Source organism: Pithys albifrons, chromosome 20, assembly GCF_047495875.1.
Source record: "Pithys albifrons albifrons isolate INPA30051 chromosome 20, PitAlb_v1, whole genome shotgun sequence".
Lineage (NCBI taxonomy): Eukaryota > Metazoa > Chordata > Aves > Passeriformes > Thamnophilidae > Pithys > Pithys albifrons.
In genome coordinates this window covers 9491234-9519115 of record NC_092477.1, presented here as the reverse complement: position 1 = coordinate 9519115, position 27882 = coordinate 9491234, and the positions used below count along the sequence as shown (strand labels likewise).

Genomic DNA, 27882 nt, shown 5'->3' with positions numbered 1-27882 from the left:
AGCGAGTAAAATCAATTCCATTTGGGGTGCGCGCCCTGAAGGCTGAGGGGGGCGGGAGGAAGGTCTGTCTGGGACTCACAGAGCCCCGTCCCATCAGCATCGCCCCGCACACACGAAACGTGAAGTCAGGGCCGTGCTGGGCGCTTTGGGCTGTGTTTCAGCGCACTGTCACCCCTCGCGGGGCGCTCTAAGGCAGATCCGGAGCGCCTGGAGCCCCCAAGGCCGGTCCGGACCCGCCGTCCCCTCAGGCCGGGCCTTGTTTACCGCCCGCGCGCGGCCCCGCCCACCGCATCACGCGACCGCCGCGCCGCACTGCGCCCTCTCCGCCGAGATTCCTCCGCCGCGGGACGCCCCGGGGCCCGCTGCCCGCCCGCCCCCGCTCACCCCACCGGGGTGGGGATACCCCGTGAGGCGGGAGACACCGGCGGGAGGGGGAAAAGCCCCGGCGGCGCGGCGGGGAGCGAGGCGGTGAGGCGGGACTATGTTTGCCGGCGGAGGGATCCGAGGGGCGCAGCACCGCGGTGGGAGGGGGAGGCAGGGCCAAGATGGCGGCGCCCTGTGGGCCGGGGCAGCCCGGAGTGGTAAACAGCTGAGGGGAGCACGGGCACAGGTGAGTGCGCCGCGCCGCCCCCCGCGCCCACACGGCCTCGCCACACCGCGGACGGCCGCGGGGACGCAGCGGAGCAGGCAGAGCAGGGAGACGAGCGGGGGAGCGGGGAGAAAGGGCTCGGGGAGGAGGCGGCAGGAGAAAGGGAAGGGGCCGGGGGGATGGGGAAGGCGGGGGGGATGTTCCCCCTCTGTCCCCTTTCCTGCCTCCCTCCGTCCCCTTTCCTTCCCCCCCAAAGCCAGACTTGCTCGGGGGCTTTGCCCTTCCCGCCCGGCAGGGTCCCCCCACCAGCCAAGCTCCCCCTTTAATTGTGCCATTTATGAAGAAAAGGCTCAGCATCCTCGGTGCAAACGCTGAGGGGCGATTTCCATCCTTCCCCTGCCTCGGTGACTCGCCCGGGAGGTTCCCTCGTCCGGGGTTGGGCATTAAATAAAGCAGTTGTTGGAGTGTGTCCCCTGGCTGAGTGGGGAAGGCTTTTGGCGTTTCCTTGCTCCTGGGTAGGTGATGTGAAGTCAGGATGTTGTTTACTTCTACAATAAAACATTTTGCTTCCTGTTATCACAAAGAACTTGGGAGGCTGCAGTTCTGAAGTTTTCACCCTTTGTTTGCTATGGATGCAGCCTCTGTCATTGTTCTATCAGTTTAGTCACAGCTCTCCTTGCTCTTCTGTGGGTTTTTCTTTGGTTTTTTTTGTTGTTTTCTTTTGTTTTAATGAGTCTTTTACAAGGCAGTGAGTGAAAGGAAGAACATGCCTTAAAGGAATGTATGATTCAAAACGCATGGAAATGACCCAGAAACTGGGATCAGGTTTCCAGAACTGTTTCCAGGACTGCCGTTTCCAGAGAACCTTCCAGTGGATGTTAATACAGGTTTTCATTCTTTGTGTGGTCTGATCCTGCAGTTTCCTGGCACGAATTTCTGGGGACAGTTGTTAGAAATCCCTCAGAACTGAAGCACTACTGAGGTGATCCCATTAGGTGAAAAAATTCCCTTGAGTTTACATGTCTGGATAACTAAAAACTAAATCTTTGAGAACTCTGGAGGTTCTAATAATCAGTGCAAATATTGGGAATACACTGCCTGCTGTTGACTTTGGTAAGCAGCAATCTGGGACTCTGCCTGTCACAAACAGCTACACCACATAGAAGTTTAAAATAAAATCAAGGTCTTTGCTCAGTAAAACACTTTTTTGCTTTCTTTTCATTTGTTCATTTGTGCTGGGGATTTTCAGCAGCCCAGTTGGCCCAGGACTACATTTCCTTTATGGGGAATTGCACAGACTTACCCAGATGAAAATATATTCAGAATATCTAATGTGTCATGAGATAAGCTTTAATTAAAATGATTTTATCTCTGGCTGTGCTTCATCCTGGCACCTTAACTCCTTGTTACTTGACAATTTACTTTTATGGTGGCTGAAAAAGTAGCATTATTGAAGGATTCCCATGTGAGATACACTGGTAGGTTGTAGATGGTTTGGGGTTTAAGCAAATATTTGCCTTTATAACTATTTGTAGTTTAAAATGGATGCTGGATGTGTTTGGAGCTGGGAGGTGGACTTGGACTGATTCCTGAAATTCTCCCAACTGCCACACACCTTGTGGTTGTCCTGGCAGGACCTGGGGATGTGATTCCCAGTCAGGCTCTGTATGAACTCAATATGTGCACACACTCAGGTATTTATTTTATATTTGGAAAAGATACTTTTCCCTTTATTAGGAGGAAATTCCTCCCTGTGAGGTTGGGCAGGCCCTGGCACAGGTTGGGCAGAGGAGCTGTGGCTGCCCCATCCCTGGAAGTGTCCAAGGCCAGGTTGGACCAACCTGGGATAGTGGGAGGTGTCCCTGCCCATGGAATGGGATGGAATGAAATGATCTTTAAGGCCCTTCCAACCCAAACCGTGCTGGGATTCTCTGATAACAAGCAAATTAAAATAAAGCAGTGGAGGCAGGGGAGGGGACAGATTTCCTGGCATGTTGCAGACAGGTGTGTATTTAAGAAAGAATGTTACAGCTTAGATCTTGGGCTGGTGTGTGGCTTCTGTGTTAGATTTTCATGTAGTTTAATAAGCATAATGAGGACAAGTAATGATGTTCCCTTTGTTAGCATAAGCATTTCTTTGGGTAACACATGAGGAGTAAAGAATTGCTGTCACTTCCCTGGGCATTATACACGTTTTGTTTTTACTTCAACAGTTACACATCATTTGGGTTTGTTCTGGGTGATGCTGACTTTAATTCTTGGAGTAGTTAAAATGCCTCAGTGAGTACCTTAGATGGTTTGCAGTGGTTTCAAGGTTTACTGAATTGCTGCTTAACTCTGTGAGTATTTTTAAAGGTTCCTTTGGGGGCCAAAAAACCTAAAAAACGTTGCATGGATTTAGGAGTCTCACTCCTTGTGTTAGTGCCAAGTCAGAGCACTCTGTTCACCTGCTTGTAGTTAAAAACTATTCCTTAGCTGAGCTTACTTTCCTTGTGTATTGTTAATTAAACTGATATAGAAAACCAGGGCTTGTCCTTCTTTATTTATTTGCTATTAATACCTGCAGTTGTGTGGAAGGAATGGAATAATTCCCTAATTCCCTTTATTAGCTGGCTGGTTATCTTGGCTTCTGCCAGAGGGTGAGGTGTCAGCCCTCCCATGTTTGGGCTTTTGTAGACATGGGTTTCTTTGAAACAATTTTCCCTCTGACAGAAATCTGATGAGTAGCAATTAGCAGTAGTTTATTGGCACACCAGAGTGTCAGAAGAATCTTAAAAATTGCTGAATGTCATTTTCTCTCTTTGTTTGGGCTTATTGAACTTTGTGATCTTCCTGTTCCCACATCAGTTAAGCACCTGTAACAAAGTACAGGAGAATGTATTTAAAAGTTATAAATAATTACTGAGTTTAGGAGTGGGGTGTGTTATCAGGTCTTAAAATAACCAGAAAGATATTTACTGCTAGAAGAAGCCAGACACCTTTCTTTAAAAATGAATAAACAAATTAAATTGATTGTCCTGTCAGTTGTAGTGATCAGTTTGGACAGAGGTTTGGAGTTATTATTTCTGGGTGTTGGAGAAGGGAATAGTCAGCTGCTTGCTCTCCTGTGCCACCAGTGGGTTTTCTCCCTGCTGTCACTTTTCATTCATTGCTTCTGTCACTTCAGTGATGGGAAAATACAGAATTGAGGCTTGTTAGGAAACCTAAAGCTTCGTGTTTGTGTGTTGGATGGGAGGGAGGGTGAGGTTTAATCCTTTCATGAGCAACATCTCTGAGGCTGGAGTGAAAGGGGCTGCTCTGCTGCCAATCTGAATTTTTCTTTGAAAACAACAATTGCTGTAAAATCCTTTCTGTGCTCATTCATGGCTTGAGGACCTGCCTGACCTTCCTACAGTAGAAACCCCATGGAAAGTGCCAGGCTGGGGGTTCTGCTCTGGTGGTGTTGAGCTCCCCCTTTTCCCTTGGAGCTGGAGGGGAATAACCATTTCCTGACATGCCCCAGATTTAAGTGATGATGAATGAAGAGACATAAAACGCTGATGTTGATCCCCCCCAGCAGAGATGCCCCTGAGTGTGGATTTGTGTGTTGCTGTGGGAGGAGGGTGTGTTTGTGGTGTGTGTCCCCCTCCTCCCACCCCTCCCAGCAGCATAACTGGCACTACCAGCTGCTTTTTCATTTGGCTTGAGATAAAAATACACTGAACAGAACATCTTCTCTTGACAGAAATACTTGGAGAAGTCATAATCTTTGGAAATACTCTGCTCTTGCTTTCTCTGTTTAGCCTTTTCCAATTAATATTTTCACAGCCCTTCCCTTTGTCTGGAGTTTGCAGCTTAGACTGTTTTGTGTTGTGGTTAAATCAGCTACTGAAAAAAAAATTAAAATTATTGGCTTGTAGGTTCTCCTTTTCCTTCTGAAAACTGGCTCCAAAGCTGTCTTGGTACTTAAAATTAATACTTTTTACTAAAATTTATCTTTATGAAAGCTCTTGAATATAAGAATATGAAGTGCTATTGCTGTTATATCTTAAAATGTTGCATTTCAAAAGGTATTTTATAAGATTTGTTCTACTTTTACTAACCAAATGCCCTGGATCTTTCACATAAAAATAATTTGAAAGTTAGTGAAGAGTCAGTGACTCAAACCACATGGAGAACTTACAGACTTGGTTTTAATCCTGTGAGTTCCAAGATATGGAAATTCTAATGGGGGAATGGTTGCAGTATCTGGGGAATGGAGGCATCAGACTCATCTTGTAACTCTGTATTTGAGAAGAAAGGTGGCTGTGATGTGATACTGTAGAGATTGAAGGGATATCCTGTTCACCACAAAGTATCAATTCCAGATAACAATGACCGTGGCGTTCAGTGCCTGATCTCGCTGTTTCACAGGGTGGGGGAAGGCCCTTAACCTGCCCTGCCTTCACCTACAAGGTCTGGAAATCACATCCCAAATTCCCGGTGGGGCTGTGGTGATAAATCACCCTGACACCTCTTCCCCTGGGAGCTGAACTTCATCTGCCAGAGCACGGAGCTTTCTGACTGGAGTTAAAAGCCTGTTGCCTGCAAAGTAGTTACTCAGCTGTCTTTGCTTAAAAAGTGTGACGTGATTTGAGACTATTGCTGGAATTTCCTGGTTATTTGTGTTGGGCACAGCAGAGCCAGAGTGATTAGAGGATCTCAGTCCCATTTAGAATTTCACTTCACAGGAGCTCTGCATTGAAAAAGCTACAATTTATAAAATTGCAGTTATTTGGGGTGACAACTTTATACTGGTTTGGTGTAACTTTATCAGATAAACTTCCAACTATTGAAGTGTTTGTGTGTAATATTGTCCCGTTTTTGGATGTGGTTTGAAATGCTTTCATTAATATTTTGAGCCCAGGCTTTTGGCTTGGAGACTGCTCCACTTCATTAAAGTATTCCAGGGCATGATTGACAAGTCTAAATAAACGATGCTGGATTTATTGGCCCAAGGTCACTGCAACCAGCTGTGTGAGTGGAGGGAGCTCGGGAAGGGATCCGTTACCTCCCCGTGTCGTTATCGCGACTGAGCCGGGTTATCAGCCTCGCCCTTATCTGATGGCAGCGCTGGTTTCAATGGCACAAAGTTGGCAACCCTCTTAGATCCTGAGCGTTTAAACTGGTGTTTTCCCCATCTGTCTGCAAGTGTAGCGTTCAACTGGACTTCCAGAACCATCCAGAGTGTCTGCAAAGGTGTTTCTTTATTTCACTGTGCTGTAGCTTTTCCTCTGCCTGTATCAGAATTAGTGAAACCTCCTGTTGATTTTTTTACTGCTGTGATGAAGGTATATTATAATAATTTCATTAATCAAGGAAAATAAGAAATAAAAGCATTCTTTTCAGTGATGGGGGGTGGGGAATCCAAGAAAAGAAGAGTTGACAAGGTTTTTTATGGGGCAAAAAAGCAGAGACTGGTGTTTGTGCTGCTTTAATTCTCAAAACAGGTTTTGCCTGCAGCTGGGCTGGGGGTGTGGCCGTGCCTCTCTTTTTGTTAACAAGACTTTAAACAACTATTTCAGGTTGCTTAGGAAGCTGGTGAATCTATTGCTCAACCACAGCTGAGACTGTCCTGACAGAAACTGAGGCACCTGTGTGAGTGAGGCCTTTTTGCGCTCAGGAAGGAAGGAATGGATTCCCTGTAGGGAGCTGCTTTCCCACACATCACTCTGAAGGCTCTTGGGGTGTTTCAACTCAACATTGCAACAGTTGCTAGAAACTCAGAAAGCAGCGACTCCTGAAAATGAGGAGCGAAGTGGAAGTTGGCTCCTCAGGTTGCTTGGATGAGTGGTTTGAACTTTTTGAAAGGATGGGGTCACTCTGAGCATTAGTTGTCTTCTAAACAGCAAGTGCTTTGAGGACGGAGTTGAAGCTTGGGAGTCTGCACAAGGTAGAGAAAAAAAACCCACAACAGAACCCCAAACCACACCAAGTCCCAGCTCTAATTTTATGAAATGTATAGATCATAGAACCACTCTGGTTGGAGTAAAAAGCAACTTTTCACCCACGTCACGTTTCTATTTTTTTTATCATCCCAGTCTTGCTCACACCACCAGCCAGTTCTAAGTCTGCAGGTTTAAGGTCTTGCCAGCATCAGGCTTGAAGAAGAATAGCATTTAAATCTGAACCCTTCAATAATCAGACTCCACTGTCTGCTCGTCAGGAGCTGAGATTTTATTTGAACTGTTCAGGTGTGATCACTGAAAACTGAGGGGGGTATTTGATGTTCTGAAACGGTGGTTACTGGAATAATCCAGTGAGTCTGTGCTGCTGAAATGCCTGTAGTGAGTGTGGTGCCACATTATCACCTCTGAGTTTGCAATCGGTGCCAGATTAAGTAAGCTGATGTCTGGTGCCACTGAGAGAAGTGACCTTGGGCAGTTCTGCAACTCCAGAGTGATATGTTGCAAATGACAAAGTTTACTGGTGGCCACATTAACTCCTGCTGTCCAGGACATTGTTAAACAGCAGTTTTCAAGGAATTAGCATGTCTGTAAGTAATTAGAGCACTATTTAAAATAGAGCACTGAGCTGTGCTCCTTGGCTAATGCCTGTGTTTTTACTAGAATCTAAATTAACTATTCTAGGTTCAGAATAGAGAAGGATTCCTTGTGTGTAAGATTTTACCTGTCATAAATAAAAACCTTCAGCAGCTTGTGAAGGGTCACAGTACAAAATTACAGTCTTGTGAAAGCCATCTGGTTGGAGGCAGTTGCACAGCTTGACCTGTGGACAGTTCTAGAAAGGGAGTTCTGCAACACCTTTTGGTGTTTTTCAGACTAAGGGCTGAGTTCTGTCATGCAGGAGGGATGAGGTACATCTGTGTAAAGAACTGAATGCTGTTCTGCATACACACAGATTGGTAATGGAAGGCTGTGCCTTTTCTTAACCTCTTTTCTGCTTTTTCTTTATTAGTGATCATGAAAGGTGTGTGGCTGGCAGCACTGCAGGCAGAAGCTCAGCTCCTCCCCAGAACAGGTGCTGTGGACACAACTGCAGGAAAACAAGAGTTTGTGTGTAAACCTGGGGCATGTCAGGGAAGTGAACAATGTGTGCTGGCTGGAAGGAGGAGGGAAGAGAAACTCTTGCTGATAAAATTAGGTGTGATGTGATGCCAGATTCTTTCTGCCACTGGAAAAGTTCAGCATAGGATTCTTATGGATGAACTGAAAATTCATTTTGTGATAGGTAGATGGATGTGACACCTGAATCCCTCCAGTGCTGGCAAAGCATCTTAAAAACCTGAAATGGCTTAGATTTGTTCCCACTTAGGTTGTGGCTCTGAGCAGTCGTGTCAGCAGGACACTGTTGCATTGAATAATTACACAGTTTCTGCACTGTGGAGTTTTTAATGTGTTATTCACAAAAACCATGGCTGTTGTGCTGCCCAGCCTGTGGTTTGGGGTGCCCAGACTGGCCAAGGAGCAGCTGTAGGACCCAGACTGAGTTTCCCAACAGCTGCAGTTTGTTGCAAGTATTAGAGCCCAAATCTCTTGGTGTGAAACAATGCAGAGCCCAGGGCAGTGAATTCCTAACGTGGGCACAGGAGTGGAGAAGGATCTGGAGGGGTGTATTTTCTCCACTGTGCAAAGGACTTGAAAGGTGGTTTGAGGAGGAATTGCTGTAAAGAAGCAGGAGGGGAGGGATCCCAGGGACTTCTTGCATTTTATTCAAAACTTCAGTTTCAGTTTAATGACCTGGAGAATAAATGACAAAAATACAGGAAGAGAATTCTCTGACAGTCTGAACGATTGCCAAGGTCTTCTGCAAAGCAGATTAATGTCTTTTTGAAAAAGGTGAAGAAAACCCTGCTCATGACTCATTGGCTTTTTGGAAACTCTTCTCTTTCAGCTTTTATTGCAGGTGTGCAAACTCTGGCAACCCTTTCAGTGTGGAATGGGCAGTACTGCAGAAAAGAAATAGGAGAGATAAGAGATTTAAGATGGAAAGGGAAAAGGGAAAGTTCATTGATCTGCTCTCTCTTCTCTCCCAGTCTGGTAGAGAGACACCAATGAGGAACTTCCTGAAATTTTGACCTCCACATTCATGTCAGTACGTGCATCATGGCACAGCAAGGAAATGTGGGTGAGCTCCTCTCCATGCTGGATTCTCCAATTCTGGGTGTCCTGGAAGATATAACAGCTGCATTCAAAGATAATCTCGTTTGTGGTATGTATCCTTTCATGTAATTCCAGGAAGGGTTTTGCTTTTATACCAGTAAAGGTAGAATAATGTGTTTTTTCTTTCAAACAGTCTTTGCAAATGCAGCTTGAAAGAAACTCCTTGATACTTGGGTTTGAAATTGCTTTAAGGATTTGAGCTTCTCTTCAGTTCTTTGCTTAATGGCATTGCTCCTGGAAGGTCTGTTATGTAATTGCTGAAACTATTAGAAGATGACTGGCTTTTCCTGGGGCATTGCCTCAAGTGTGAACTGATGAAACTTTCTTTGTCAAGTGTATCTAGAAGGATTTAGGTGTCATTGTGAGAATGAATGGGCTTTTGTTAATGCAAAAAATAAACAAGACAAAACCCCACAACACTCCCAAACAAAACAGACCCTGAGACTTCCTGAGAAGTGATTGCTGCTGTTAAGGCACCACTTGTGCTAACAGAGCCTTTTCAGAGCACGAGAGCCCTGTCAGTGTCCTCATCCCTGAACTTGCTCTCCTTTCTCTGCTGAAGGGAGAGAACATAAAGTTACTCCTGAACTCTTTACCTGTACTGGGTAAGATACCCTTGCAGTTCAGCTGCCTCTGGGTTTTTAAGGTTGGACAGTAATTGTCAGTTATTACAATAAATGGCTGCCTTCCCTGAGCCAAATGCCATTGCTTGATTGATTTGGAACCAGAAAATGTAGTTGAGAGGTCTCTTTTTCCCAAAGGTCTGGTAAACAGCAAGTACTGCTTTATGTTATAAATTGTGTAATAGTTGTTTAAAAGTTCTGCAATATCCCTGTAGAAAATGCTTCACTTTGAGTGTGTTGAGAGTGGTTTTTTTTCCTTCCTTTTTGTCCTCAAACTGGCAGACCGTGGGCCTGTGCTTGTCAACAGCCTGGTGGACTATTACTTGGAAACCAATTCTCAGCAGGCACTGCATATCCTGTCCACACTGCAAGAGCCTCATGACAAGGTAAAACCAAATCTTGTTCTGGCAGATTTTTAGCCTGGTATTGAAGCAGCCTTTAAATAGCACCTGTTAGAACTCTGGGGTTCCTTGCTGGTGTCGAGTTACCTTGTTCCAGAGATGTAGTATCTCTGTAGTAAGAGTAGTTAAGCTTTAAAAAAAGTTCAAAGGTCTCTCTTGAGCTGCTTAAATTGACCCAGTTAAGCAAAGAACCTCTATAAAGGAAAGTTTTCTGAGGACTGATGTTGTCTCTTTGCAATGCTCCTGCTGCTTGGTCAGTGCTGGACGTGTTGGCCTAAAACAAATGGGATATTTGGAGAGCAAGTAAGGATTTTTAAATAGATTGGGAATGGCACAACAAATTGGCTGCTGACCAGATTGGGTTTTTATTATTTACTTATAAACATTTTGAAGGGCAGTGACTTCTGGACTGACTAGTTTGCCTTTGTCCACCAGCAGACTTACAGTCACTGCTGGGTTTTATTTCCTCTTGGATCCTGTGTATTTGTAAAATGTCCTTAATTTCCATCACTGACAAAGGCAAACAGCTGAGTGTAGATTGGTGAAAAAGAATATATAGCAATTAAATATCAATACCTTTCCTTTTTCAACTACTCTCTGCAAAACCCTTTGTCAGCATCTACTGGACAAAATTAATGATTATATGGGCAAAGCTGCTACTCGTTTACCCACTCTCTCTCTGCTGGGACATGTGATAAGACGACAACCATCTTGGAAACATAAACTTTCTCAAGCACCTCTCCTACTTTCATTACTTAAATGTCTCAAGGTAAGAACTCTCACTGTTGTCCATAAAACACCTGGTGTAAACATACACACTTGTAATGCAAGGCATTTGATTTCTGTTTTGGTGTCATTTAGTTAAGCCACAGTGGAATGAATGTCAGCTGAATACTCTGCTGATCCTGTTATTGCTGACAGGCTTGTTTCTAAACCCCACTGTCACTGTGTGTCTATGACTTAGGAAATTGTATTAAAGCTTTCCAAAAGTAAGTGAAACACCAGAGGGCCCCTGGTGGTGTCAATGGGTGTCTTGAACTTCATGAGAAATACAGTAACTTCCCATTGGTGCACTGTGAAGTTTGGGCATGTAAGGTACTGTGCTCTACCTGCAGTTAGATGGGCCATGGAATAGCCTATTCCACAGTGAAATTACCTTGGAATTCCTTTCTTAGCTACAGGCATGCTGGATTACAAGGACATGGCTGTTCCCCCATGCTTTGTGGTTTGGGTTTTTTCCCATCTGCAGATTTATCAGTTATACTGTTGGACAGGACTGCAGGAGTGCATAAAGAATGGAAAGTGCTTTGAGACCTAAAATGCACAGTCAGTAATGCAGTTTAATGGGATAGTGAAGAATTCACATCAAAGTCATTTAAATGCCTGATGCAGCCAAATGCTCTTCCAAACAAAACCACCCCAGGTTTGTAACTGCCAAAGGAGCAGCTACCGCTGCTGTTACTGGGACTCCTGATGTGCCTGGTGAGCTCCGTTGCCCTTTGCAGTGGGAGTGAGAGAGGTGTGAAGTGAGTCAGAAAGCTGGTAGGAGCAGAACAGGGATGTGGAAGTGCTGGGGATGTGTTCAGAGGGGTAGGGGTGGACAGGAAATGTGCTGTGACAGGTTATTGTGACGGAGGGAGAACAGAGGCTGAAGACACACAGGAAAAGAAATCCCTGACACTGAGTATGTCCCATCAGCCTGAGTGGCTCCTGGGAGACACCAAGAGCAGCTCAGTGACACCTTCCCACAGCCTGTGCTGGCCAAGCAGAGGAACTACCATGGAAAAGTGCATTAAACTGGGGAAGCAAGTGGGGGTTCCAGTGGAAAAGAGTTTGAACATTTTCTGTGTCCTACCCTAAGATCTGATTCTCTGCTAATGTTCCATGGAGCCAAAGGCTTTTCTGGCACATCCCTCCCTTTCTGGGGGCCAAGCCAAGGTGCTGTAGTCATTGTTTGGGTCAGTGCTGTGTGGGATAACCAGCAGCAGAGCCATCAGCCAGGTTAGAGGAAAGCCTTTGACCCCTGTGTGGGTAACTGGCCAACACCTCGAACACCCTGACAAGATGTGGAGTTTCTGAGGCTCTGAGTGCTGTGTGTTCTTAGCTCTGGGAAGGAAGGACAAAGGAAGGTGACACATAAGGTGCTTCACGTACCAGTAATTTTTTTTCCTACTCACTTGTGGAACTGTGGTGATTTTCACTTTTTAACTAAGTCTAATCTTTACACAGAAAAGCAGCAGAGTAGGAACAACAATCCCAAACCTCCGAGTTGTTCTGGATGAAAAAACTCAATAATCTTGGATCATTAAGTTCTGGTAGATTTCAGAGGGACTGTTTCAATAGAGGACTTTTTCCATGATGATGATTCAGTGCTTGCTTCATCCTTGGAAAAAAAAAAAAAGAAGTTCAACACTTTTAACTAATGCAGGTTTTTTCCCTTCTTGCAGACTGACACAGATGTAGTAGTACTCACCACAGGTGTCCTAGTGCTAATAACCATGTTGCCAATGATTCCTCAGTCTGGCAAACAGTACCTTCATGATTTCTTTGGTATCTTTGGGCGTCTCTCAGCCTGGTGCTTGCAGAATCCAGGTGAGATTTCAACTTTGTTGCATGCAGTTGTGGTTAAGCAGAATCCTTGTGACTCGAATGCAGTTGGAGAGCACGTTCTTTTGTGAGGCTCTTAATGGTCTGAGATTATTTAAACACAGAAAATGATGTCTGAAGCCCACAAGTTGTTCTGTTCTTTGGTAGCATCAGGGAGTTCTTTGCTCAGAATTCAGAAGTCTCTTGGATTCTTCCATGTGGTGCTGTTACTAAATGAAGTTTCACTGAACCAAAATACTGCCCTGATGACAGTGAAAAGCAGAGATTGAGCTTGATGGATAGAGAAGGGAAAATGCTACCATTTGAGGCAGATATTTGTGAATTTGAGATTCCCAGATTATATGGGGAGGGGAAAGAATCAACATATCCAAGAGTTTATTTTAACGTGAAACTAAATGGTCTTGGTAAAACTGGTCTCGTTTACAGCCTTGGCTTTGCTGAATTTGTTGTGAAGGGTCTGATATCTAACACTGGCAGTATCTGTGTGTGTGTCTCGTGGCTGAATGAACAAATGCTGTGTTAAGCACATAGAGATGCTATTTAGAGAGCAATTCTGCAGTGCAAGGAGGATTGGAACTTAAAGATGAATCGTAAGAGTCAAGTCTGTCGTGATGGCTTTTTGTGGACAAGCTTTTAGTTTTTACCTTTGAAGTGAAACAAACCTTAGTTTCCTTTTTTAATCATTCAGTCAATTTGACAAACTCTGGCTCACTGTCTAGAGGGGATTTGGGTCTTGAATTGAAAAAATGCTTTGGGAATGACAGGGCACTGCTGTAATTAATAGTCCATATCTTAATTTTTGGGTTTGCTGTTTTCTGAGCAGACCTCACAGTTTCACTCGAGGCTGTTTGTATCTCAGAAGACTTGTTCCAGTCAACATTTCAAATTTAAAAGTTCTTTTGCTTTCATTCTTATAAGTTTTTTTCTTTTTCTCCAATGTAATGAAAAAGATTCTTAACTGCTTTTTCCAGGTCACGTGGCAGAGATTTATCTGGTCCATCTTCATGCCAGTGTTTATGCTCTCTTCCATCGTCTTTACGGAATGTATCCTTGCAATTTTGTCTCCTTTCTGCGTTCTCACTACAGTATGAAGGAAAACTTGGAGACCTTTGAAGAAGTAGTCAAGGTAAAATGCTGCTTATATCAGACACAAGGAATTCAGAGCTATACAAAGGCAGGTATTTGCCAGTTTAATACCAGAAATTTGCCAGTTTAGCTGAGGGCTGCTCAACAGCACAGGTTAAAAATCGGACTAAAAGCTCAGCTGGGAGCACGATGAACTTGAAGCTGTGCTGATGTGAATTGGCTTTATCTGTTAAATGCAGCATTCTGAACTGTTTGGATCAGTAGTTTGCTGCTCAGTTTTCTCTACCATCATAGAATCAATTGGGTTGGAAAAGACCTCTGAGATCATCAAGTCCAACCCTTGGTCCAACTCCAGTCCCTTTACCAGATCATGGCACTCAGTGCCACGGCCAATCTCAGTTTAAAAGCCTCCAGGGATGGGGAATCCATCCCCTCTCTGGGCAGCCCATTCCAATGCCTGATTACTCTCTCTGGGAAGAATTTTTTTCTGCTCTCCAACTTCAATTTCCCCTGGCAGAGCTTGAGCCCATCGTGCCCCCTTGTCCCCTGAGTGCCTGGGAGAAGAGACCAACCCCCACCTGGCCAGAACTTCCCTTGAGGCAGTTCCAGACAGTGCTGAGGTCACCAGGTGCTGTGCTGATAACACATCCCTCCTGCTCTTGCTCCCCCAGCCCATGATGGAACACGTGCGAATTCATCCCGAGCTGGTGACTGGATCCAAGGACCATGAACTGGACCCACGAAGGTATGTGTGTGTATATATGTTTGTATGTTCACTCTGCTATTAGGAAAGGCTCTAAATGAGCAGCTTTCAGTGGGGTTATTGCAGGTGTGCAGCAAAACCTTTCCTGTGTCAGCAACAGTGTGTGCCCAGGGTGTTTTGCTCCCCAGATTCAGAGGTACACCAGGTAAATGTGTAGGCTTTCTTCATCCCAGCTTGCAGCTGGATGAACAGCCAAAAACTGTTGTGAAAGGCCATTGACAGCAGTGTTGTGGTTCTAAATTCATGGATGGAATCTGTTTCCTACTAAACAATTGGCTTTGTCTTATTTTTATGATTTAATGATCAAACATCCTTATAAAGTTCTAAGAGTTTGCTTATAATGAATAAAGTGAAACTACCAGGACATGCTCCATTGGCTTAAAGTTTGGGTCGTATTCCTCTGGTTTGTTGAAATATTTGGGATTTAAGTGTTTAAAATGGCTTCAGTGTGTCTTGTTTTGGTACCTAGATATTGGTTCATTTAACAGATCAATTCTTTTAACAGGTATGTCTTAACATTATCAGCTGTATTAGATTTCTTTAGCAATAGGCTCATTTGCCTGCAGCAGCACCACTTGCTGCTTTTCTCTTGTCTCCACAGGCCCAGCCACTGAAGAGGAGAATTTGACTCTTGTTGCTGCACTGTAGTGCTCTTGCCCTGCTTTTCAGAGCCACTAGGAAATCACTCCTAACTGGGACCCCACTGAATGTCACAGTGCTCAGTTTTGCAGGGGGGAGGGTGGCACCACTAAGGAGCACAATTGGCACAAAACTACCAGTGGAAGCCTTCTGATTTGGTATCTTGGAATATCTTTCTTTCCAAAGTAACTCAGCCTTTAATAGACAGCCTTTTGGGCTTTCTGTTCTTCCATACCCTGAAATATTGGGCAGGTCTAACTGGCTGCTTAATTTAGTGAGAAATAGTTTTCAGGATGAAGGAGGTAGTAATAATAACAAACATTCCCTAGACTTGGGAGATAAAACAAAGATCTGAAACTGGCATTGCAGACAGTGTTTGCTTAAATAATCTAAGATTCCCTCTCTGCTGCCATGTGTAAATTTTGACTACCAACATCTGAGTCTAGTTGAGCTGATTTCTACAGCTGCTGAAGCTCAGGAGCAACCAAGTCTTCGTGTGCTGTTCCTCCTTTCCAGAGTGCTCCATGGCAGACCTTTATGGATCTCTGTGTCAAAGCTGTTTGTCTCCTCTTTGAGACCCCTCTTACAAGTCATCTGGTTGCAATTTCTGTGTGGTGCCTTGTTCCAGTTTGCCTGGGAGCATGCAAAGCTGTCTGGAAAAACATGAGCCATCCATCCCACAAGCCAATTCCTGCTATGTCCAGGAACTCTTGTTTTTAACAATCATTGACTAACTTACTCTTTTGGATCCAAAAACTGTCTGCAGGTGGAAAAGACTAGAAACTCATGATGTTGTGATAGAATGTGCCAAAATCTCCCTGGACCCTGCAGAAGCCTCATATGAAGATGGTTATTACTCTGTGTCTCGGAAACACTGCACAAGCTTAAAACATCATCAAACTGACCCCAGTGCCAGCTCTTACATTGACACACAGAGCAGCTATGGTAAGACCTGCCTGATGGCTAATCAATACCCAATTGCTGGAGGAAAACTGGCCCTAGAGCCAAAAAAAAATAATCTTACTCATTTATCCCACTGAAGGTCTGAACCTTAGGCATTAGAAAATAAACCATCATTAAAACACAGAAATGTATAGATGTTTTGTACATGCAGACATAAAGCATGTTCACAAAGTTGCTTTTCCTTTGTCTCTTCCCCCTCTGTCTTCTCCATCCCCCAAAAAAAACCCAAGCCAACCTGAAAAATAAAGCTGTAGTATGTAATATATTCAGTAAGTTTTTTCTTGGGCTGAAAAAGAGGTCTCTTGTTTGCTAGCTACAAATGTCTGTGTTGAATGGATTTGAAATGCTTTAGTTAAAAGCCTTTAAGTCATAGCCAGAAAAATCATGGAGTTGTATGTGATGTGTTGGATTCTTTCAAATTTTAATTTATTATTTGTTTTAAACTTCCAGGGACTTCTACCCCATACTCCACTCCTCGGCTAACACTATCCCAAATGCCAGGGCAGCTACCTCAGATCCTGAGCCCACAGTCCTCGAGGCTGTCAACTGAGCCACAGCAGGTAAAGCAGAAGATGAAGCCCAGCAGCCTTCCCTGCTTTGCACTGTCACAGTTTCTCGTGACAGTTGTAAAAATTCACCTTTCTGAGAAGTGCTGTGAATGCTTCAGAGCCTGGTGTGCGTTTCAGATTCAATCCCCACCTGATTTCCTGTGTGAGCACCTGGATTCAGGTGCTTCCCTTGCTCCTTTTCCAGCTCTGATGTGTGTTTTGTTGCTGTGGCACAGGTCACCATCTGGAGCCCCTCTGCAGTGTGTGGTATGACCACTCCACCCACCTCCCCTGGAGTTGTCCCATCATCAGAGTCATCCCAGTCTGCATCCCAACCTTACAGCAAAGCTTTTGGCACATCTGGTACGTGCTGAATTTGGGGATGAGGCCTTCAGGGTTTATTTTAATGGAAATTCTGGCTGTAAATTTTACTGTCAGCTTCTTCAATGGGAATGCCACACCATGCCATGACTTCTGTGAACTCAGCACCTCCTCATTCAACAGTGCTGATGCAAACACTGAGAGGGGAAATACATAAAATCAGTGCCAAAGTCTAAAACAGCCTTTTGGAAACTGTGCACTTTAATATTGATAAACAGTTGAAAGAGATTTAAGAAGTAAATGGTTGAGATCGTGTTTAAACATACAATTCCTCACATACAATATTCAGCTGAAAGGAGGAAGGGGGAGCCTGCTGAGAAAACTTGTGCTCCTTTTCAGCAGGGGGGAAAGGAACACCTTTGGGAACACCAGCCACATCTCCTCCTCCACCCTGCACTTCAGATGACTTTGTGCATGTTTCACTCCCTTCAGCTGCTGCCACGCCTCCTAAAAAGGTATTACAAAATTCTTCTGCCAAACTAATCTGGTTTCTTTCATTGACTTGCCTTACATACAGTGACAATAATTGAGAAAGAAAAATCAGAGTAACTGGTTTATAAAAAATGTTGCATTTCATTGCAAAAACTGATTTTCTTCTAAGTTTAGCCAAATATTGCCCCTTCCAGTTGCACAGTTTTCAGACCTCTTACATGGGTTTGCTATTTAAAGCCATCTGTTTGCAATAAATTTCTGTCTATGAAAGTGTCCAAGAGGTTTGTTTCCATTGATACCTGATGCAAATAATACATTCCAGGTTTGTTTTGTTTTTCAGGAGGACAGACCAGATCCTGGGAGGCCTTTACTGTACCGACAGCAAAATGTCATAAACAGCGATAAATCATTGGGTAAACTCCCGTTTTCCTCTCCCCATTACTGTAACCTGTTCCAAACAAATCCAGTTTTTATTGACACCTGTTCCAATTCCCAGACACTTTTCCACAGGTTTCTATATATTTTTTTCCCCTAAGTTCTTTGTAGTTCCAGGATCCTGCCTCAACCTGTGATGCAACATAAAACCTTGTGATGCTTTTGTTTTCATTTGAACTATTCACCTTCCAAAATAGCTTGCAGATTTTACTTGTCTCTCATGCATTCTTGTGCATGTTTAAATATGCAAATCTGCACTGAAGACTGAAAAAGAATATTTATTTTTTATAAAAGCTGATTCTTTGAGAATGAATTTTCTTAATTAGAAGCAGCAAGTTGTGTATGAAGTTTTACTACAGCAAGTTTTATGTCAAATGTCTGGGTCAGACTGTTAAGGCTGCACATAAGGATAGATGTGATGCTCTTTTTTAAAGGCTTTTGGAAAAACTCTGTTTCCTATCTACAATTATATTGCTGTACTTATTTTTAAAGTCCTGTGGAATATTGAAATCAGCAATGGATGGTTGAGGAACTCAGCTTTTAATAGGTAGATGTAGTTTCCATTTTCCATTCTCTCATTACATCTGTGACAGCTGTAGAAAGGGATTTTGTCTCTGTATTTGAGACTTCTGTGCTGTGACTTTTTACTGCTTTCCAAGTGGAGATGATAGGGAAGTCTCCTTGTTGTGTAGTAACACTGGAATCTGGGCTTCCTGAATTCCAAGTTAGGAACAGGCCAGGTTTTTCCCTGGCCTCCTGATCTGTGACTGAGCTGAGCATGAAGTCTCTACCCTGCATGCCCTGGTGTGTATCCCCCTGGCAGCTTTCAGGGGTTTGATCAGTGGCCCCATGCTGGCAAGTTTGTATTCCATCAGGTTGCTAAGCCTCCTTTTTCCAGGCAAGTGTCCTTGTGGAGCCACATCAGCAGGTGAAGAGAGGTCAGTGCTAAGGTGGAAGCACAGCAGCCACACTGTGTGTATTAATGGGTTAAATTGCAAACAGCACATCCTTACAGAGGTTTACAGAATTTCATTTTGGGATCAGGACTGGCCTGTGACTGATCCACATGGTTTCCACATGGAATGGAACAGCAGTCAGATAATTTCCTCCATTGAGGAATCATCTGAAGGAGGGGCAAACTTTTCCTCAGGACCTTGCAGTAGTAAAAGACTTGTGTTTTGTGCTGTGCTAAAGCTGGAGAAAACAGCACCTGAACAACTAACTTTTTGTTTCTTATTTTTTTCAGACATACCCAGTAGTAAAAGTTCAGTAACCTTAAGTGATCTTGCAGAGTTTTTAGGTGGTTTGTCGTTTGAAGATAGTGCAGAGAAGGACAGAGAGGAAGGTAATGCCTGTCATCCTTCCCTACCTCCTGGCTGAGGGAATGTTGGTAATGCTGAAATACAGGATGCATAACGCTGCTCCCCCCTGTTCCCAGATGCAATATCCAAGGAGATCTCGGAGATCACCACCGATGCTGAACACATGGTGCCTCGAGGAGGGTTTGACTCCCCGTTTTACCGCACAAACGACAGCCTGTCCAGCTCTCAGAAGAAAACCCCCTCAGCCGCCTCCAGCGCTCAGGGACACAGCCAGACCTCTGAGCCTTCCACATCCCTGGACAAGCCTGGGCCTGAGAATGCACGGGAAACACCCAAACAGACGTTTACTCCCATAGACAAGCCCTGTGGAGGCTCTGGGGAAAGCCCTGCTGGGAACAGGGAAGGAACCTCTGGGGAGACGAGTATTCTCACTCCCAGCCCGTGCAAAGTACCAGCACAAAGGAGAGTGGTGTTTGGGAGTGGGCAGCCTCCCCTCTACGAGCACCTCTTCGAGGTTGCATTACCAAAGACTGCCTACCTCTTTGTTGGCAAGAAGACTGAGGAGCTGCTAAAGAAAGCCAAGGGAGTGCAGGATGATGACTGCATGTCCTCCACTTCTCCCGTGGAAGTGCTGGACAGGCTGATTCAGCAAGGAGCAGATGCACACACAAAGGAGCTGAACAAGTAGGTGACTGAAAATCTTACTTAGCAGACTTTCTTGTTATTCCATTTTAACAGCTGTACCTGAAAAGCAGCTGCACAGCTCCTCCTTGTTCTTCTTGTATCAGCTGACCTTAATTGTACTTTTACTAGGCTATAAGCTTTTCAGAGGTGCACATTCCATTTTAAAGTGGTTTTAGATCTAAACCTACCTGTTAATGCTGCATTTTCATTTTTTCAGATTGTCTCTGCCAAGCAAATCTGCTGACTGGACTCACTTTGGAGGTGAGGAAATTTCTCATGTGTTTTGGCAATCTGCTTCTCTATTATTAGACTTGCTTAAACAATGACCTGCATACTTTTTGTTTGTGTTTTTTATAACTAGTGCTGCAAAAAGATGGTGCCTTCCATTAAGTCATGGTTTATCTGCTTAGCAATAGACAGCTGTGTTCCAGTGAGATGAGCTGCTATTTTGCACCTTTGAAAAATGCAAAGTGCCTTCCCCACAATTGTAGACTCTTTTTTGACCATTTCAGCCCTGCTGGCTTCAGAGTGGTGCTGATCATCTAACAGATCCTTCCACCTTCTCACTACCAGTTGAATCTAAAACTGATGATTGTTTTTCTTGCTTCTTCACTTGTGTGTCTCATAATTTTGTACTCTGAGGTGTCTGTGGTGCTGATGGACTTGGCTTTTTTGTCCTAACAGAAGGAGGAACCCATTTCAAGCATAGAGACATTGCTTTGGGAAAAATGTTTACAGTTTGAAGTTTGTGTTGGAGATCAAACAGAACAGAGAGTTTTTTCAGTTGTAACTTCAAATAAATCTAATCTTTGACTTCAGAAAACACTTCCCATGCATGGAACAGGGACAGTGCAGCTCAGCAACCTCTTCTGTCTCCCAATCCAGGTTCTCCCCCTTCAGATGAGATTCACACCCTGCGTAACCAGCTGCTTTTGCTGCACAACCAGTTGCTGTACGAGCGTTTCAAGAGGCAGCAGCACGCGCTGCGGAACCGCCGGCTCCTGCGCAAGGTCATCAAAGCCACAGCTCTGGAGGAGCACAACGCTGCCATGGTGAGCAGGGAGCCAGCCCAGCACTGCTGGGAACACACTGCTGCTTAGCAAGGCTTAATTGGTTTGGCCAGTGTGCCTCTCAATTAAAAAAGAAGCCTCATTTCTCACCTCATTGAAGTGTCTGTGGAATGCCAAGACAGTAGTTTCTAGTTGACTTCAGGCAGCTGAATCAGTGGCTGCCTTCATGCTTGACCCCTGCCAGCACTTGCCTTTGGATTATGTGAAAGGCTTCCCTGTTAGTGGAGTGGTTGTTCAATGCCTGGCTAGACACCTCATTGCATATTTAAAGAGGTGTTGTCCTCTTGTTCCTCAATAGAGGAGTAACAGCAAAAACTGGAAACTCAAGTGTTCTTTTCCAGAGGTGCTGATAGAATTTGAACTTGCAGGTCCACTGGGGGCTGTCTCATTACACATGTAGGTGTGTTTCATTCTGTATTTTCCTGTTGTAGCTAATTCCATCAACAGTTTCCCCTTGTGGTAATTCACTACAAGAGCCAAAAACAGACTTCCAAATAGGTTTTGGAAGGTGAACTGTTGCTTCAGCTGTGAAGCCCAAACATGAAATCATGAGGGGCAGTGGAAAAATATTCTGTTGCTCCTTGTGCCTTTGGATGCAACTGTGGGTTTTCAACCTGTCCACTCTTGCCACCATTTCAACTCCTCTTCAGCCAAAAGCAAACCAAACCCCCAAAGCCTTAGGAACATGCTCTGTGTATGGAAGGTGTTTGCCTGCCCTGCTGGTACTGGACAGCTTTGCTTGGCTGGTGCTTTAGGGCAGCTGTTCTAACTCATAAGCAGGTGTCTTGTCTGATGCTTCATGTGGGATTCTTAACAGAAAGATCAGCTGAAGCTACAGGAAAAGGAAATCCAGGCCTTGAAACTGAGTCTGCAGAAAGAACAGGCAAGGTACCACCAGTTCCAGGAGGAACATGATAATATAGTGGCTCAGCTTCACAGCCAGATCCGACAGCTGCAGCACGACCGGGAGGAATTCTACAACCAGAGCCAAGAATTGCAGGTATGAGGCATGAACAAAATTGTTGTCCACTTACTGGTTTTAAAAATAACCTTCTGAAGAACAAGGCATGAAATATCTGAGAGAAAGCTGCACATTTCTGTTAGTGATATTGTCCTACTTCAGAGTAAGACAGTGAATAATTGGAAGTGCTTAAAGTAGTCATCATCCTTTTATGGTTGTTTTGTCCTGCCTTCAGTTTGGAAATAGGAAAAGGCAGTTTCTTAGCTGGGTTTGGGGCTTTCACAAGGGCTCAGTATAACTTGATTTCCAGCCCTGTGCCCTTGCTGTCCTTAGTGAAGGTTCAGAAAACTGAATAATTTTTTTTGTCACTTGAACAGACCAAGCTGGAGGACTGCAGGAATATGATAGCAGACCTGAGGTTAGAGTTAAAGAAGGCCAACAACAAGGTGTGTCACACAGAATTGCTGCTTAGCCAAGTTTCTCAAAAGGTAAGAAAACTCAATGTTCCCAGTGTCCCTTTGTGTCTTTCTGGGTTTTTTTCTCATAATTTTCATCAGATGCTTTTTCTTTCTTGTTCTGAAAGAAGCCTGTGGTTAGTCCCATGGAGTCTGATATTAATTGCACAAAAATAACTCAGAAAAATGTATTTTAGTGAAAAATCTCTAAACTCAGTTCAAGAGCTTCTGAAACTTTTCATTTTGGCTGCTTTTCCACAGTAGAAATTTGCAGATTAAACATTATGAACTTGTATTAAATCTTGACATCTTATGGATCTGTTTATGTCAGAAGTTGAATGAAAATTGAAAGTTCCTCATGAAAATGAATTTATTTAACACTTACTATTTATGATGCACCGGATTCTAGTCTTTCCCCTCCTTTATAAATACCCCCTGTGAACACAGTGCCTGTCAGCCAAGCTCTCCTGCTGAGCCATCCATCCCAATGTTGGATTCTGTTCCCTTTCCAGCTTTCCAACAGCGAGTCAGTGCAACAGCAGATGGAGTTCTTGAACAGGCAACTGCTGGTTCTTGGGGAGGTCAACGAGCTGTACCTGGAGCAGCTGCAGCACAAGCACACAGACACTACAAAGGTATTGCAGAGCTGCAGGGGAGGACTTTGGGGGACACTTCTCTTCAGGGCATCACCCAGCACTTCCCAGCCTTGAGTTCAGAAGGAAGTGCCTCATAATATCACAGATAACTTTGTTCTGAAATTGATTTTCAGGGATTTGATTTTGCATTTGATCTTCTGATCAGATATTTTCATGCACTGTAGGTTTAAGGAATATTTTCAGTAACGCTTCTGAAAGCCAAGAAGGGGTTGTTGGGGTCCACCTGAGGTCAGTTTTAGCCACCTGATAAAAGTTCTTACCAATTTTTCTTTCCAAAAACCAAGACTTGCTGTGCTCATAATGCAATTGAAAGGAGATTGCACAGGGCAGTAGTGCCAGAATTTGTAGACAGATCTTAACCAGGATTTCATGGGGTTTCGTGAGGTGCTGCTTTAAAACAAGCATCTTAGTCTTCTCACTCAGTCATTTTCCTATTAGAAGTAACTTCACTAAAACTTCTGTGGTTCATATGGTTTTACTTCCTGACTTCAAATAAACCTTTTTCTAATTAGAAGCAAGTAAATTACACGACAGTGTAACTGTTTCTGCGTGAGAGCAAGTAATTAAGGAAGGTGAATAATAGTCCAAAAAAAGGCTTTTACTGGTGTTTAATGAAGGTCATTTTGCAAAAATGGATTTAAATTGGAGTTTGTCTATTCTAATCCAGTGCAGAACTGACAAGTTTGCTTTGATGAAAAGAGGTTTTCATAAGGAACATTAATGTGCTAATAAATTGCAGTGATCTGTAGTTATTTTAATGGTGTACATCCTCAGCATGGCCAGTTTTCTATATCTGGTTTTAGAAATGCTGCTTTTCTTCTACCCTGCTTTAAAATGTGCCTATTTATAACATCAGAAACATGTCTGAACACTAATAAAAATAACACACCATCAAATTATGCTTTACCATTGTTCTGTTTGCTTCGAGGAGGTGGAAATGTTGCACGCTGCCTTTCGGAAAGAACTGGAGAAAGCAAAGTTGTGTGTTCAGCAGCAGAACCAAAGGCTTGATGCTTCCCAGAAACGGATAGCTGAACTGGAATCCCAGCTTGCAAAGAAGGACCACCTCTTCCTGGAGCAAAAGAAGTACCTGGAAGATGTGAAAATCCAAGCAAGGTAAGGCTTGCTGTGTAACATTTTAGCTGTGCTTTCTCACGTGCATTATCACGGTTGAGGCAGAATCTGGAGACACTGGACATTTTGGTTTCTTTTTCTGTTCAGAGGTCAGCTGCAAGCAGTAGAAAGTAGGTACAAAGCCCAGAAAAGAATCACACAGGCATTTGAGCTGGAGATCTTGGATCTGTTTGGCCGTCTGGAGAAGAGCAGCTTACTGAAAAAACTTGAAGATGATAAAACAGAAGCAGCTGAAGCAGCAGAAGAAAGGTAAGGGTGGTTGTGTAAAATAGGCAGGACTCAGGGAAGTTGGTTTCCTGGTGGAATCCCCAGCACTTGGATGCATCACCTCAAAATATTTCTGTTGCTCCACCTTTTACAGATTGAATCTGTTTGGGGACTCTGCCCAGCTTAGAGAGTCCTTAACAGCACTGGAGGTGCTCACAAAGTACTTCCCAAATAGCTGAACTGTTACTCACACTTGGTTTGTCTCACAGACTGACTGGTTGCTTTAATCTACAAGTAGTTATGCTGTTGTTCAGTGGTTGTTCACATCTGTCTGCCCAAAGCATCTGGGTAGTGCTGCACTTGCCCCAGATTGTGCCTTCTTTCCTACACCAAATTCTGCCACAGCATCAGGAGAATTCCTGGCACTGCCAGATTTGTGGGGATCACCTGTGCTTGGGTTAGGTAAAAGAGAGATCTCCAGTCCAAGGATAGAGATCTCTTCCTCACATCAGGATGCATTCCATTCTGCTGTGGGATTACTGTCAGTTTTGGACTTGGAGCACTGGATGTTGCAAAGGTGAATGTGTGACACTTCTGGTAACCCTCTGTCACTCCTGCTTTGCCACAGAACTATGAAAGGGAACCTGTTGAGGCACATATTCAGTAGCAGACATGCAGAGTAATCAAAGTAACCTGCCTTGGCCAGGACTTCCCTCCCAGTTGTTTTGTTGCTGTGATTTCCTTGACACTGTCCTCTCTTTCCCAAACAGGGTGGATTGTGGCAATGAAGATACAGTGGCAGGACACAGTGAAGAAACCATTGGTAGAAATGGAGAGACCAAACCTCCCAGCACTCGAGGCAGCAGCAGCAGCAGGGCTGGCAGCAGCAGCGAGCTCTCCACCCCAGAGAAGCCCCAGACCCAGAGATGGAGCAGTCGCTGGGACACGTCCTCCTCCACTGTCCCTCTGACTGTAGGTTCACTCCCCAGCTCCAAGAGCTTCCTTGGAATGAAGGCACGAGAGTTATTTCGCAACAAGAGTGAGAGCCAGTGTGATGAGGAGGGTGTAACCACCAACAGGCTGTCTGATGCTCTAAAGACTGAACTATGTAGAGATCCAGGTGTGGAGTCGAAGGCCCCTCCGAGCCCTGATAACCTCAGCCTCTCACCCAAGCTCCAGGAAAGCAGTGTGGGACAGCTTCATATCATGGACTACAATGAAACTCATCATGACCACAGTTAAAGAGGAAGATAGTCAATCAGTGTTATTTTCATATTCTTGGCATAGAACAGGAGGCGTGAATGCAAGTTTAACTAAAAGCTTTTATGTTTCTTTGGTCTGAGCAGTGGCTCATGCAGTGGAGCAGGATCGATGGCCAGGAACAGAAGGAGGCTGCTGAGTGAATGCAAAGTGAATTTTTGGGTCTGGAATTGAAATGCCCAGCCTCTGCTTCTTTGTCCAATGCAGTCCTTAGCAGCGTGTACTAATTTGAAGGGACAGCTGGTAGCAATTTGCAAGTATTTTTTCCCTTTCTCCCTGTCCCCAGTTGAGTGGCTGCGTTTATGAACTTGAGTGCAATATGAGGCCAAATTAACATTTGTGAGTCTACTCTGAATGCTTTATATTTCCTTGCAAGCTTCCAATTTAGAGCAGTTGGTTGTGTTGCCTGTCCAGGTGACTTCAGTTTCTTTCATCCTGGAAAGAAGCAGCACTAAAATTTCCAGTGCATTCATCTAAGGGTCTCTATTTTGCCTGCCCACTGTCTCACATCCCTCAGACTTCATTAAGCTGGAGTCTGATTAAAAGCCCACATGTTTAAAGAACACTGCACCTCTGCAAAATGATTCATTCACCCTAATTCATGATCATTGTTTATATTGTCCTTAACATTTCCTGGAAAGTTGCATTGGAACAGACAAAAAAGGAACTGGAGCTTGTAATGCTGAAGAGACCATAAATGGTGAAGACTTGTTAAAACACTAGCTTCTGATCTTCTTGATATTTTAAGTGTTTGCCTGACAGACTGTTACTGACCTCAGACTGGTTTGTATGGGAAAGCAGTTGGGGTGGGAGAAGAGGGAAGAGGAAGCTTTACTCAAGCAGGGAGAGCGTGCAGAACATGGATATGTAGGATTGCAAGCTTATGAAGATCTGCAGAGGAGGATTTGTTTCTCTGATCAGGGAAATGTGCTGCCTGACCCTCCTTCAAAGTTCTGCTCTTTGTTCCTGGTCTGAGCAAGACCACCATGTTTTGAGTCCAAGCAATTGGCTTCATTCTTCCTGGGAATGTGTTCAGAATATGGTTTCTTTTGAGTGCTCTTCTGCTCAGACTGCAGCACGTTTTTCAGCTCAGCAATGTCAGTTTGGCTCTAGGTCTCTCCCCTTCACTCTCATCCTGCTTCCTCAGAAGACAAGGCTGAGGAGGAATCCTGCTCAAACTGGGAATCACAATCCCGGTGTGAAGCCTTTCGGTGTTAATCACGTTTTAAGCCAATGATGAGCCTTCTGTGAAGGAGGATTGTGGGATCAGGGCTTGATCAGGACTCGATCTCCTTCATGGCAGAGCAGAGCCTGCTGCTGGGAAGGCAGTGTGCTTGTTTTAAGTGTTCATGTGCCTGGTCTGGGTTACTCAGATCAGGCTCCACACTCGCCCTGCATCACACGTGACCTCTCCTGACACACTCTGTGGGTGGCAGCTGCTGTTTAGGAATTGCCTCACATAGAAATCAAGTCCAAGAACACTTGCATTTGTAGTTCAAATCCCTTCTTAGCCCTGATGGGAGGGAGCAAGGCTGTCCAAGCAGCTGGCACTCCTCTGGCTCGCTCCTGGCAGGACTTCCCCCCGTTTCCGCTTCTTCCACAACTCCCCAGGTCTAAATACATTTCTGCCTGTCTTAAATTATTCTCCGTGTCCTTTGGGTTGGTCAGTCGGAGCCCCGAGGGTAGAGAACTTCAGTGGTTGTGTCAAAGCTTGACTCTGCATGGAATAGAGAGTAGAGAGGTGGTTGTAAGTGACAGACTGGTTTTGTCGACATGTCTTTAGGCTTTCTCAGACTTAGTGGTAGCAAACGTGGTTAGCTGTGTTTCGGGAAGACGTGGAGGTTCCCTGCCCCTCTCCCCACCAGATCCCAGCCCCAGGAGGGGAGGGTTTGCACATTGCCCTGCAGGGCTGGGCTGTAGGGGAGCTCCTTCCCCATCCTGCCCTGCCCAGCCCGGGGGTGTATCTGGTGTTCTGAGGAGAGGAGAGGCAGGTTTTGTGTCGGTTACAAAAATGCCCTGGCAGTAACTCAAGCTCATTGATAAGGTGGCTTTTTTCTTCTTTTAAACAAGATTTTAGCACCAGGATAGTAATGGAAACCACTTTCGGTTTGTTTATGGACCACAAAGATTATGGAGGAACAAAATTTTGCAGTTGTTTATTTCTTTTTTCGGATTTTTTTTGTAAGGCTAAAAATCGTGGATCTGCTGTATGTAGTTAACTTGCAGTTTGTTTGAAGGGGTCCCATCAGTGAAGTGGAAACAGATTTTTTAACTGACTGCTTTTAGTTAAATCTAAAATTGCTGTCTTCGTCAAGTTAATCTGTTCCCTGCCTCGCTCTTTGTAAGCATGTTAAACAATCCACATTAAATGCCATAAATATGAAATACAAGGAAATGGTACAATCGTAAGCTAAAGAGAACTTAAACCAAAAGGAGGTTTTGCTGTCCTTATTAGAATGTTCTAAAATGTCAAGGCAGTTGCTTGTGTTTAACTGTGAACAAATAAAATGTATTGTTTTGCACTA

At 44.3% G+C, this 27882-nt stretch overlaps 1 protein-coding gene across 5 annotated transcripts; it reads left to right on the top strand.

The window, feature by feature from the left end:
• Positions 1-454: 454 nt before the first annotated feature.
• Positions 455-27882, top strand: TSC1 (TSC complex subunit 1). Of its 5 annotated transcripts, none has more exons than XM_071574281.1 (22): positions 455-468; positions 8604-8779; positions 9636-9739; positions 10371-10523; positions 12202-12346; positions 13333-13487; positions 14119-14192; positions 15616-15794; positions 16263-16372; positions 16597-16723; positions 17081-17196; positions 17514-17586; positions 18855-18953; positions 19047-19614; positions 19832-19875; positions 20500-20666; positions 21502-21684; positions 22023-22133; positions 22613-22735; positions 23685-23872; positions 23978-24139; positions 24868-27882. In XM_071574281.1, exons 2-22 carry the CDS (start codon positions 8674-8676, stop codon positions 25337-25339), a joined length of 3459 nt encoding a protein of 1152 aa, XP_071430382.1. In that variant the 5' UTR covers positions 455-468; positions 8604-8673; the 3' UTR covers positions 25340-27882. The 5 variants fall into 5 exon arrangements, with proteins under 5 accessions (XP_071430382.1, XP_071430383.1, XP_071430384.1 ...); XM_071574282.1 differs by lacking the exon at positions 455-468 and adding an exon at positions 524-610 and having other exon boundaries at positions 17084-17196; XM_071574283.1 differs by lacking the exon at positions 455-468 and adding an exon at positions 524-610 and having other exon boundaries at positions 23688-23872.

What these genes read in the sequence shown, in the direction of transcription:
- TSC1 (XM_071574281.1), top strand. Translation starts at nt 8,674, where the DNA reads ATGGCACAGCAAGGAAATGTGGGTGAGCTCCTCTCCATGCTGGATTCT. An exon ending in AGAGAAGGACAGAGAGGAAG is followed by an intron (nt 18,954 to 19,046) that starts GTAATGCCTGTC and finishes CCCTGTTCCCAG; the next exon opens with ATGCAATATCCAAGGAGATC. An exon ending in TTAGCCAAGTTTCTCAAAAG is followed by an intron (nt 22,134 to 22,612) that starts GTAAGAAAACTC and finishes TTCCCTTTCCAG; the next exon opens with CTTTCCAACAGCGAGTCAGT.